General features: G+C 35.1%; 1 protein-coding gene across 1 annotated transcript; it reads left to right on the plus strand.

The window, feature by feature from the left end:
- The first annotated feature begins 622 nt into the window (after nt 1–622).
- On the plus strand, nt 623–10,356 carry LOC136816707 (contactin-associated protein-like 5). The gene is made up of 2 exons (XM_067073031.1): nt 623–1,072; nt 8,036–10,356. Exons 1-2 carry the CDS (start codon nt 777–779, stop codon nt 10,200–10,202), a joined length of 2,463 nt encoding a protein of 820 aa, XP_066929132.1. The 5' UTR covers nt 623–776; the 3' UTR covers nt 10,203–10,356.
- The last annotated feature ends 1,897 nt before the right edge of the window (nt 10,357–12,253 follow it).

Raw genomic sequence — 12,253 nt, forward strand, 5'->3', positions numbered from 1 at the left:
TGAACTGTATACAAATCAACTTTTGATGATGAACCGTGACCCTAAAGACAAAAGAAGAGTGGAAAAGTAAGGAAAAAACTGCAAATAACATTAAGAATTCTATTGAAAAGAATTCAGAAAAGAAATCAAAAAATATCATTTTTATTGTGAAATTTTCAAGAAAAAATATATTCAAAGAATTTTTCATACTTTTAAAATGGCTATAAGAAAATTAGCGAGTCGGAATAAGGGGAAAATGAAAAACCTCAAATTCCATATAAAAAAATCACGAATAGTGAGCAAAAATCATTGGACTTTAGTTTCACTAATTCCCTCTTCAAGTTACATTGTATTGTTTCACTGTATTGATGTGAATCCCAGCTTCCGAAATAAAAGGATAAACTTCACTTCATATTCAACTGAAATAGCCTCCATTATTTTTTAATCAAAACACTTTTGCAAAAAGTTTTAAATCTATTACTTGAAAATTTGTATTTTTCATTATTCTTTTAAAGTGTGAACTATGTTTTTGTAATTTTCATTTTTCAAAACAATAGACTAAAGAATTTTATGATTTATTTCACACTAGGACCAATTTTTCAAAATCAGATTTCATGAATGAGCTTATCCAATGACAAATTCTATCACTTATCAATCACATCTGGGCGTGGAATCTCATTAAAGCAGATTTTGTTACTTCCAAAGGGATATCTGTTCCAAATAAATGTTTGTCCCGTTTTCTTCATAATTATTGAAACCGGGTCGAGAATTTATCATCGACCTATCCAATTATTGAAATGGCATTGCTCACAGCTTATGTTACCATTTTGATTATATTCCACACCGTAACCATGGTAATGTGTAACCAACAATCAAAGGAACCAATAATGAAATTTAACGGAGAACAAGATCTGACCTACTTACCAAGTAGACGGCAAGTTTATCAGAACCCGTACGTCAATAAATTGGAATTCAAGTTCCGGACCATTCACCCGTCCGGTGTGCTATTGGTAATGTCCGGTATCAAATTGAGTGTCGGGAGTGTCCGACAGGGCAACGTTCTTGGTGTTTACTTGGTTCACGGTTATCTTCGGTAAGAATGTTTCATTTTTTATAGCTTTTAGTTAGAAAACTAGCCGTCACCCGGCGTCGCAACCGCCGAGGTGGAGATAAGCTGAACGCATCATAAGCCCTTTGGATAGTTCATAATTTTATCATTATTATTTTATCATTATGATTTTAAGTGACAATAAGTCAAGAAATATTTAGCCAAAAAGGTCAATTACCTGAAATGAAAGAATTGCAAATAGGAGAATATTTTACAATGAAAAACCAAAGGAAATTTTAAATTTTCAAAAAAAGATGAAAGAATTGGAAAAAATGTTAAACAAGGTTTTTCATGTCTTTCCGCCATCATGGAAACAAATATTCGAATCTGTCGAGACGATCACTGTTGCAAATCGAACGTTCGCTTCCATAATGGCGTTTCTGCCTGACTTTAGAACTTCCTCGTGTAAATTATGTACGTCAAAAGAAGCGTTAGTGTATAGATTTCAGAGCTGCCTGTTATGTCTATTATGACTTCACAAAGTACTTTTTCCCTAATTTCTTAAAAAAGCCTATTCTTATTCTATTAAAAGACAATCTGACATCCGTAGAGTGCAGACGTGTCAAAAATTTTTGGCGCGTAAAAAGTAGGCGTTTTGTTTCTCGAGCCATTTTTTTACAATGAATGTGACAACTAGAAAGCAGCAAAAGAACATCGAAGAAGTACTTCAAGATATACCTTTATACACTACTACACAAGATTCTCCAACACAAAAAGACACTCAAGACACCTCATCACACCAAGAAAAAGACTCTCTTCAAACAAAAGACACAGATAAAGACTTTGTGACAAGTCCTGGTGGTGATGTATCTTATTCTTTTTCTCAACCTTATAATCTTCATAAATCATTCGTGGAGGAACCTATGGAGGGGGTTACACTTGAAATGATCCTTTACGAAATGAGGGTTATAAAGTATGACATTGCATCAAAGATAGAGAGTGTAAAAGAAGATATTACAATCAAGCTCTAAAATCAAAACTTGGAGATGAGAAGAGAACTGGACGAAATTAAGCAGGAACTTTCTTCGAAAAGCAAAATTATTGACGATTTGAGAACTGAACTGGATCAAGTTGGGAAAGGAAAGGTTGATTTGGACGACGTTAGCACAGTAGAGAGAGAAAACAGTGAACTTCAACAATACATAAGAAGGAATAATATCGAAATTGCGGGTATCCCTGACTCTGTGAAACAAAACGAGTTAGAATCGAAAGTGATCGAAATAGCTAAAGCCGTCAACATTGATATTCTTCCCAACGAAATCGAAGCTTGTCATCGCCTGTTCCAAAGAAAAAATCAAAAAGGTCCAAAGCGCACAATAGTGAGATTTGTAAACAGAAAACTTGCAGAAAAGTTAATCAAAAAGGCAAAGACTTCAGTAAACGTGAGGTATTTGAAAAGCAGATTTGACAAATAAAATTTACATTAATAATAACCTTTGCAGTTACTACAGATTTCTCTGGGGAAGAGTTAAAGCGTTGTATGGTCGTAATGCTATTGAATCGTTTTGGGTGTTTAATGGTTCTATTAACTTGAGATTTAATGATGACACAGATGAAGTCTTGAAAGTAACACATTTAAATGATTTAATTGAATTCTTTCCTGATTATAAAGATTTCTTTGTTTCTAAATAATTTTTTTCATTCTGTAGCGTTTCTTATTTATATCTTAGTTTTTGAATGCTCTGTTTTTTATTATACTTTGGCTCGAGAAACATTTCTCTTTTGCACACTGATATTCCAGTAATGACAAACGATGATTGCTCTGTTTGCTCGAAAAAAATTACTTCTAAAACCTTTTTTTTGTCCCAAGTGTGAAAGACGATCCCATGCAAAGTGCTTAGGCGTTGAACCAAAATACATAAAAAACATTTGGCTCTGTAAACTTTGTAGGCATGATGCTCTACCTAATCTTGAATCCGATGAAAAATTACCCATTGGTAAAGACATAAGTCACTTAAAAAATTATTTTAAACATCTAAAATTCTATCTCGAATTCTTTTTCTAATTTTGATTCACAAATCGACGATCAACTTGATAATATTACTTATGATGATCACGTTAATCATTTCGACTGCAAATACTATAGTACTCAAGAATTTGCTTCTCTTCCTCTTAAAAAACAAAATTTTTCTTGCTTTCATCTCAACATCTGTTCTTTAGAAAAACATCATGACAATCTTACTACTTTACTTCATAATCTCAATCATAATTTTAGCATTCTCGGTATCAGTGAAACCAGACTCAAATCTTCTATCGAAAACACTGAACTTTCTATCAACGGCTTTAAATCCTTTGATACCCCAGCGTCCTCATCAGTTGGGGGAACTGCTCTCTTTATTTCTAACTCTCTCAAAAGCAAACCTCGCACAATCTTTCCAAGATAGTGCACTCAGCCTGTGGTAATCTTGAGTCAACTTTTGCTGAAATCGTCTTAAAAAATAGGAAAAAAAACTAGATCGTTGGTTGCATCTACAAAAAACATCCAGACCTTGACGTTGATCTTTTTAATAAAAATTTTTTATCTCCTTTGCTGAAGAAAGCCTGCCAAGAAAACAAAAATCTTAATTTTATTAGGCGATTTCAACATAGATCTTTTGACTTGTGACTCTGTAATCTCTCACTCTAAATTTCTTGATATTCTTGGGCTTATCAGATTCTTTCCAAACTATTACCTGCCAACACGGATCACTGATACCTCCAGTACTCTTATCGATAACATTCTTACTTCGCCTTTAACTGTTCATCAACTTCTGGAAATCTAACTGTTGCTATATCTGACCATCTTCCTCAATTTCTAGTTCTTAATACTGATTGTGATTCTGACTACAAATCTGAACTTCCTTTTCGTCGAGATTGGTCCAAATTTGATGAGGCTACTTTCAAAGATGAATTCGACAGCGTTGATTGGAAAGATCTTCTTAAAACTGAAAGGGGGGATGTTGACTTATCTTTTGATTCTTTTTTGACTCGTTTTCTTCTTTGTATGATAAGCATGTTCCTCTGAAACAGTTGACCAGACGTCAAGCTAACCTCCTTCTCAAACCCTGGATCACCAAAGGCATTCTTGTCTCGATGAACATCAGAGATAGCCTCAAGACGACTATTTGAAAGTTCCTGATTCTTCACCCGATCTTAAGAAATTCTTCGTGAAAGATACAAATTTTACCGAAATCGCATTGTATCTCTTATCCGTGCTAGTAAAAAACTCCATTATTCTCGCTACTTTTTTCAAAACTCAGACAATCTTCGAAAACTTTGGCAAGGCGTCAGAGAGATTATATCTTCTCCTTCTTCTTCAAACTCTATTTTCTCTTAACATCAATGATTCTTTATCTTCCAACCCTGAAGAAGTATCTAAAGCTTTCAACGATTTCTTTTCAACCATTGCAGGTGAAGTTCGTTCAAAAATTCCTTTTACGCGTCATCATCATTCTCAGAGTGGCTAAAGAACGAAAATCGAAATGCTAATGACTTTTTCATTGCTCCAGCTTCAAAACCAGAAGTCATCAAAACTCTCATGTCTCTCAGTGAAAATAAGGCAACTGGTCCAAACAGCATCCCGTATCGAATTATTTCTTCCAACTTGGACACGCTTTCTTCTATCTTCACTGATATTATTAATCTTTCTTTCTTTACTGGTATCTTTCCAAGTCAGCTGAAAGAAGCGAAAGTCATCCCTGTCTTCAAAAACAAAGGTTCTCCATTCGATGCTGCTAAGAACTATAGGCCAATTTCTCTTCTTTCTAACATTGACAAAATCTTCCAAAAACTCATGCATTCACGACTGATGAACTTTCTCGACCAATCAAACTCGATCTACCCATTACAGTTTGGATTTCGATCAAACCACTCGACTGAAACAGCCCTTCTCTATGCTATCAACAAAATATCAAATGCTTTGGATGAAGGTAAGTATGGATGCTCTATTTTCATCGATTTACAAAAGGCATTCGATACCGTCGACCATTCTATCCTACTATCAAAGCTAGATTTTTACGGGGTTCGTGGAAAAGCTCTTGATTGGTTTCGATCATTTTCTTACTGATAGATCACAGTTTGTTTCAGTCTCTGGTAAAATTTCTACTTCTAAAAATATGAAACATGGTGTCCCCTCAAGGCTCTGTTTTAGGCCCACTTCTTTTTCTCCTTTATGTGAATGATCTCCATATTGCACTTCGATATGCTTTGGTCAATTTGTTTGCTGATGACACTATGCTTTTTTTTGAGAACGAATCCTTGAAACCGATCGCTAAGCAAGCCAATATCGATCTAAAGCTTCTTATGAATTGGCTTAAAGCAAATAAAATCTCTCTCAACACTAGTAAAACTGAGCTTTTGTTGTTTCGTCCTGTCCGAAAGAAGATCGATTATGACTTGAAAATCAAAATCAACGGACATCGGCTTAGACCCAGCAAGGTTGTAAAGTATCTTGGTGTATACATCGATGAACATCTGAACTAGTCTGAATCGCAGACCTCTACAAAACCCCAGGTAGTATAGGTCTGCTTAATAATCTACCAGCCGCTTTCCGGTTCGCAAAGGAAATCTTGGCGAGTTAATAATTTGATTGACATTGATGTGCACGCAAAAAAAGATTGTTTCGAACGTTTTCAATGGAATGTTTACATTCGAAATTCGAATCCCAGACCAGAAAAACAAAACAGAAAAAAGATGAAAAACAATCTGATGCGCGCATTATCTACAGTCTGTAGATTTATTTTTGACTTTTGCTTTTATAAGATATCAGGTCTGTAAATTTATCAAAACTTTTCCATCAGCTCTTCGGTCGAATCTCAAAAAATACAAATATGAACACAAAAGTGAAAGAAAACAACCAAAAACACTCGCCAATCTCTTCAAAGAATTGAAAAAAACAAAGGCCACACAGTATTAAAAAGTGAAATGCCAAAGCTGAAGAAAAGTTCTCTCTTTGTTTTAATATTTAAAGGCCCTTGTTGAAGGAACAACAACACTCCCTTTTGTAGAATCATAAAGAAGTAATGTCAGAAATATTCAATATTCAATATGACCCCCAAAATGTACTGTATATACATAACTAGAATACCTTGAAATAATCTGCAACATATCTGTAGAACTGACAGAACAATTATCTGGAGCCAAAGTGATCAACGAATCCAGTGTGGTAAAAAATTATACACTTATACAAGCCCAAATTCAAGCATCGAAATGTAGTTTTATGAAGCAAAATTTTGTTGGTGCACACAGAAGATACATCAGGGCACTTAAATTCAATTAATCTAATTTCTCATCTTTTACAAAATCTCCACATTAAACAAGAAAGGAGGAAGAAAAACAAGCAAACTTCCTTCCGCCTACTTTTTTTTCGAAATCCAAATATATTTTCCAATCTATGATTTGGTGCCTAACAGAAAATTTAAACATTACGTAATGTTATATTTGTAGACACTCGCCAGCTAAAAATGTCTTTAGCCGTCTATCGGCTAAAGGCGGCAAATCTCTGGACAAAGGAAATATCGCTTATTAAGCATCCTCTATAAGGAGCACGAATCCGTTAGTGGATGCCAGCAGCCTACATCTGAACTGGAAACACCACATTGATTTTGTCTGCAATAAATTGAAGCGAGCTAATGGAGCTCTAAGTAAACTTCGGCATTATGTCGACAAGAAAACACTAGCATCATTATATTTTTCCCTTTTCCAATGTCACGCCTCTTATGCAGCCCAGATTTGGGGGCAACGCCAAACAATCCACGCCCGTCGAGTTCTTATTCTTCAAAAACAAGCTCTCAGAATCATGTCTTTCTCTGACTTTCGTGCACATACTTTTCCTCTGTTTTTAGAATTTAAACTTCTTCAATTTTTTGACTTTGTCAAATACCTTAATATCCTCTTTCTTTTCAAACTTTTGAATCGAAAATTACCTCTTCCTCTTTTACAAACTCTTGAATACAAACGTCTTAATGATACTGACCGTCATGAAGTAATTCGTTGTAAGTCTGGACTTCTAAAAATACCCGAAGTAAAAACAGTGACTTATGGTAACTATTCAATTCTATACCAATCCATCTTGGTTTGGAATGAACTTCAAAATTTCGTTTCTCTCGATGATTTGTCTACACTAGCATTGGATCGTCTTAAAGATTTGAGCAAATTATATTTCCTCTCGTCGTACACTTGATTTGTGTTTTTTTTTTCTTTTTCGAGTTTGATTTTAAATTTTAACATTTTCCTTTCTTTTCTTTTCTTTTCTTTTTCTTTTTATTCTTTTGATTCTCTTCTTTTTTAAATCTATTTTTTTTTTCTGTTTTTATTAAAAACGAAATTAAAAAACGAAAATTATTTCACTTTATTACCCTAGTATGATCGTTTTATAAACTTAGTATTTTTTTTCACTTGTTGTTGTAATTATATCGTGCGGCCACCTCCTTAGTTTAGCATTATGTCTATGAGTGTGGTCGCTAGTCTCGCTTTCGTTGACAAATAAATGATTTACCTACCTACCTACCTACAATTCTGAAATCTACATCCTAATAATACACTTCTTTTGACGTATAAATGTCCATGCCTTAGGGTCCCCAATTTTCTGCGCCAAACTTATGTCCTTTTTGGGCATACCATAAGTTACACGAGTCCGTTCAAAATTCAAGTTTGATTCATTTGTACAAGTCAAGATAGAAATGATCTCGGTAGAGTCGTGTAGTCAGATAACTTAGCATCTTTGAAATTAAGCTATCTCGAATTTATGATCACCAAATTTTGTTAATAAATTCATTCGTTTGAAGTATAAACTTCAATTTTGAAAATTTTCGAACTTCTTTCTTTAGAAATTATAGTACCCGAAAACCCAAAAATATCTTCTCAGACTGTTTATTGAGATTGAAACCTATAATTTCGAATTAATCAGTCGATTGATTAAAAGATAAGAGGCAAAACAATAATTTTTTTGTACCTTGATTTTACTTTTAGTTATTCTTTGACCAGTTTCAACCATCGAAAATCAGATGCACTAATGGGCAACAACTTAAACGATAACCAATGGCATCACGTCTCGATAGTTCGAACCAAATCGTTAACGAGAATTCGTCTCGATAACCAAACGAAATTACACATCGCTCCACAATTGTTCCAATCCTTTTCTTACGATAAGCAAACATTGATTGGAGGCTCTGGCGATTCATCAAACCGAAAACTCTATCAGAACAAAATATCTGATTCAAAAAACATTGAATCTACTAGTATCCCAAATTTAAACGGATGTTTACAGCTGCTCTATATTGATGGTCGTGATCCGGTGGCTTATTACAACCAAGGTAGCAACAGAGTTTCCATACAACCACCTGGTGAAAGGCTCCAATATTGCACCATCAATGATGAAGTTGAATCTATCGTTGGTCTTCCTAAACTATCCTCATCGCTTAAAATCAATCTTGGAAAATTGAATGTGACATTTTCTAACTCATTTCTTATTGAATTCTCGCTAAGAACATTCACTCAACAAGGAACGATACTGAAGACGATCAATGAAAATGAAGTTACTTTTGAAATCTATCTTAACCTCAACGCTGGCAAAGTGACCTGTTCTCTTGGTGAAAGTCTTTCGTTACCTTCAGAAATTTTGGTAGCGGACGGCTCTTGGCATTATATTAGAATCGAAATCAATCGAAAGGAATTCCAACTTCAAGTTGATAAAACTATTCATAAAACAACGATTGCTATACACTCAAACGACATTCAAAACTTGGCAAATATTGTAGAATTAGTTGGAATGGTTGGTTGTATCAACTCGATCAAAATACAAAACAAAAGAGTGGATTTGAGCCATGATGAAATAATCCAACGGAAAAACATTCGTGATGCGTGTACGCTTTTGAACCAATGTTTCCCAAATCCTTGTCTCAACAATGGTGTTTGTCGGCATGAAAGAACGGATACAACTTGTGATTGTACACGAAATGAATTTTACGGTAAACATTGTGAGAAGCCTCTTTACAAACCGTCTTGTGCCGTTTACCAAAAGTTCGGATTAAACGAGTCTTCATATTGTCTTATTGATCTAGACGGCTCGGGTCCTTTAATGTCGTTTACAAACTTATGCCAAATGTCACAACAAAAGGGTCAAATAGCTACTATAGTGAAACACAATAAAGCAGATTTTTTTGAAGGTGCCTACGGAGACAGCAAAGCTTTTAAAATGACATACCATGTTTTCAAGTACGAAATCGATGAAACCAGCCTTAATCTCTTGATCAAGAACAGTCAAACTTGTCGTCAAAAAGTACTTTTTCAATGCCGACGATTTGCGATGAAATTCAAGTCACCAGGAGATCCACCTAATTTGACATGGTTGTCTAACAGTGGAACACAACGTTTCTACTGGGGTGATGTTCCCCCAAGCACTAGAGGCTGTGAATGTGGATTATCAAAATCTTGTACAGATACAAGTGAAATCTGTAATTGTGATGCACTCCAAGAAGACTGGGCACAAGATGGTGGGTACATAACGAATAAGGAAGACCTTCCAATACGTAGAGTCACTTTAAGAGGCATTAAGGCGGGACATTCGAATATTACTATTGGTCCTTTGGAATGTTTTGGAGATACTTCCGTTAAAGTTTCTGAACAAGAATTAACCGAATTTAAAATAAGGGAATTACTTCCTAAAGCTTGTTACTCACTAAATAAGAAAGATAAATTACTCAAAGCAGCAAATGAGAGTATCCAATTGAAGTTACGTAGTGAAGAACCGTACGTAACAACGCAAACATTGACGCCGTCGACCAAACCGTATTCCGTTTACGTTATCTCCCATGCCGCACTACCGGTGTCGAATATATTCGAATCGGAAAATCCAAACGATGAAAACACATTCTCAATATACGAAGTTATACTTATTATCATCGCAGGTTTTTCCACAATGATCCTAGTAGTGAAATTCATTCTGTGTAATATTTTTCGTCGTCTTCACGGACAAGTCACGTTAAATCACGAACATAATAGATACGACGAACCCGCCATGTTTCCAACTACACAGTCAACTGGAGAGATTGGAAATTCATCATCTTTAAACCGAAATTATGGTGGTATAAACTGTACCAAAACATGTGTTAAGTCGCCAAGTAACTATTGGGTTTGATACGCCTACCTAAAGTATCTCAGATGTAAAATTAAATTAAATTTTTGAAAGTATAAAATTGTTTTTCTTGTTTTTCTCTGCACAATGAAGAGTGCTCGATACGCGAGTAAAGATTGCTATATGAAAATTAAAGAAACAGATTATATGTTTTCAATACTTTAACTTTCTTGCCTTAACTCTTTAAGTGACACGGCAATTTTTTTTTAAGTTTTTCAAAGAAAATCGTTAATTCAAGCTTTAAAGGCTTATATCTCAAGATCTAGAAGGAGTTAGAAGCTTGTTCATAGCTCGTTGATTGGATAGCTTAGAGTCTCCTTTTTCTTTTAGGCGCCTTCGGCGCCGCCCGATTAAGGAAGGGCGGGGTGGGCGGTTGCTGAGGGAAGAGGAGCAGGTAAGGGAAATTAAAGCTGCGCAGACCTGCCTGAATGATAGAAAGGTGCACAGTTGTAAAACTTCAAACTAATTCGCTGGAAGACATAATCAAGTAAAACAGGGCCAAATTTGGAGGTTCTTGGATCACTCGTTGACCAAAAATGGTCAAAAAAAGGTCAAAATCTTAAAAAAGTGGAATTTTTAAAATTTTTTGCATTTTTTCGACTTTTTAGCTTAAAATCTCGCTGAAAAGACTCGCTTTTGATTATTTTTTGCTTGATCATGAAGTCTAATTCAATTCCTACGAGTTAGATCAAAAGTGACATTTAAACTAGGGATTACAGGAGGGCTTAGCCCATGACCAATATACTCGTCATTGGCACTTAAAGGGTTAAGCATTGATCAGTTGATTATAAATTGGTTTTTTACTATGATATCAAATACAATATGGCGGAAAACCTCCCCAATCCAATAAACTCGAAGAAATTATCGTTTTGTAAAGAGATGGACTATCAGCGAGATTGGTTTGAATGTGAATCAACTTACAGAATGTTAAAAGGCCAAGCATCTTTTAAATATGAGTTTGTAGATGACTTTTAGTTTGACCGAAAAAAAGAGCTTTATCAAACTATAGAGCATTGAATAAGAGGGCGTCCCCGAGGGAGTACTACTAGGCTAGCAAGCTGACGGGGATGTGCCTTCCGACTTTCAACCTTCGTGCCTTGGATGGGACTAAAAGTTTTTGCGAATTTCACGCCCCTTATCGGAATTAATTTGACCGAATTTCGATGTTTTTAGGGACAAAAAATTTAAAATTTTCTATTTTTCCGACCCAATGATTTTCTAATCTTTCTAACCCTTAGTGGAACTTTTGGAAGTCCAAAAAGGTACCCTTAAGAGCGGTATAAACCGGTACCCTCCATTTGCCTAAGTACTCTCTCCCCGAGAGGGCGTCAACCTGCGTCAACTATAAAAGAATGTTAGACGGAGAAAATGGAATTTAATATAAAGGAAAAAAAACTCGAACAAAGCAAAAAATATTCTATATGTAGAGTGAATTTTCATTTATCTGTTAGCTCTCTACACTCTTTGTTTTGTGTCATGCAATATTTATAGTGAAGGCTCGGGTCCCGGGAACTCGATTCAAAATCGGCCCAAAATAAGCCTTTTTAAATTGGACCCCTACAATGCAAAGAAAGTTTTGCAAAATTAGAGTATTTTGTGCGAAAAGTCGATGCATTTTCTTGAAAACCTTTTATTTTCAAGCAAAGTTCTCCAAATTTTACCCCCTCCCCCTAGATTGTAGTTTTTCTCCTCTTTTCTCATTAAAACCCTTACAGTGCGTTTTGGAAAGCTTGGAAAAAGACCCCCCCCCCCCCTCCGAAGTCTAAGTTTGACGGGACATAATTTTGGTGGGATAAAAATTTCTTATCGCCAAAATTTCTTCCCTTTCAGGTAAAATCTTAAGGTTAGGAAATACTTTATTACATGAACATTACGGCACATGTAACTATGTAATTATATCACGAATGGAAGTAATTTTCGTGTTAATTTCAAGGCCGTTAATTAAACTAGCCGAGGTGTCATAGAAAAGTTATTTGTGTTAATTTTATGCCGTCTTAATTTCAAGGCCGTTAAATACTTGTCTACTTATTTTCATATTATAAGGTAGGTGTCAT

This window comes from Clytia hemisphaerica, unplaced genomic scaffold (assembly GCF_902728285.1).
Source record: "Clytia hemisphaerica strain Z4C2 unplaced genomic scaffold, Clytia hemisphaerica genome assembly, whole genome shotgun sequence".
Classification (NCBI taxonomy): Eukaryota; Metazoa; Cnidaria; class Hydrozoa; order Leptothecata; family Clytiidae; genus Clytia; species Clytia hemisphaerica.

Bases quoted from the DNA above. Each gene is read 5' to 3' on its own strand.
- LOC136816707 (XM_067073031.1), top strand. From the start codon at position 777: ATGGCATTGCTCACAGCTTATGTTACCATTTTGATTATATTCCACACC. The intron at 1,073-8,035 runs GTAAGAATGTTT...TTTTACTTTTAG, and splicing joins TTGGTTCACGGTTATCTTCG to TTATTCTTTGACCAGTTTCA.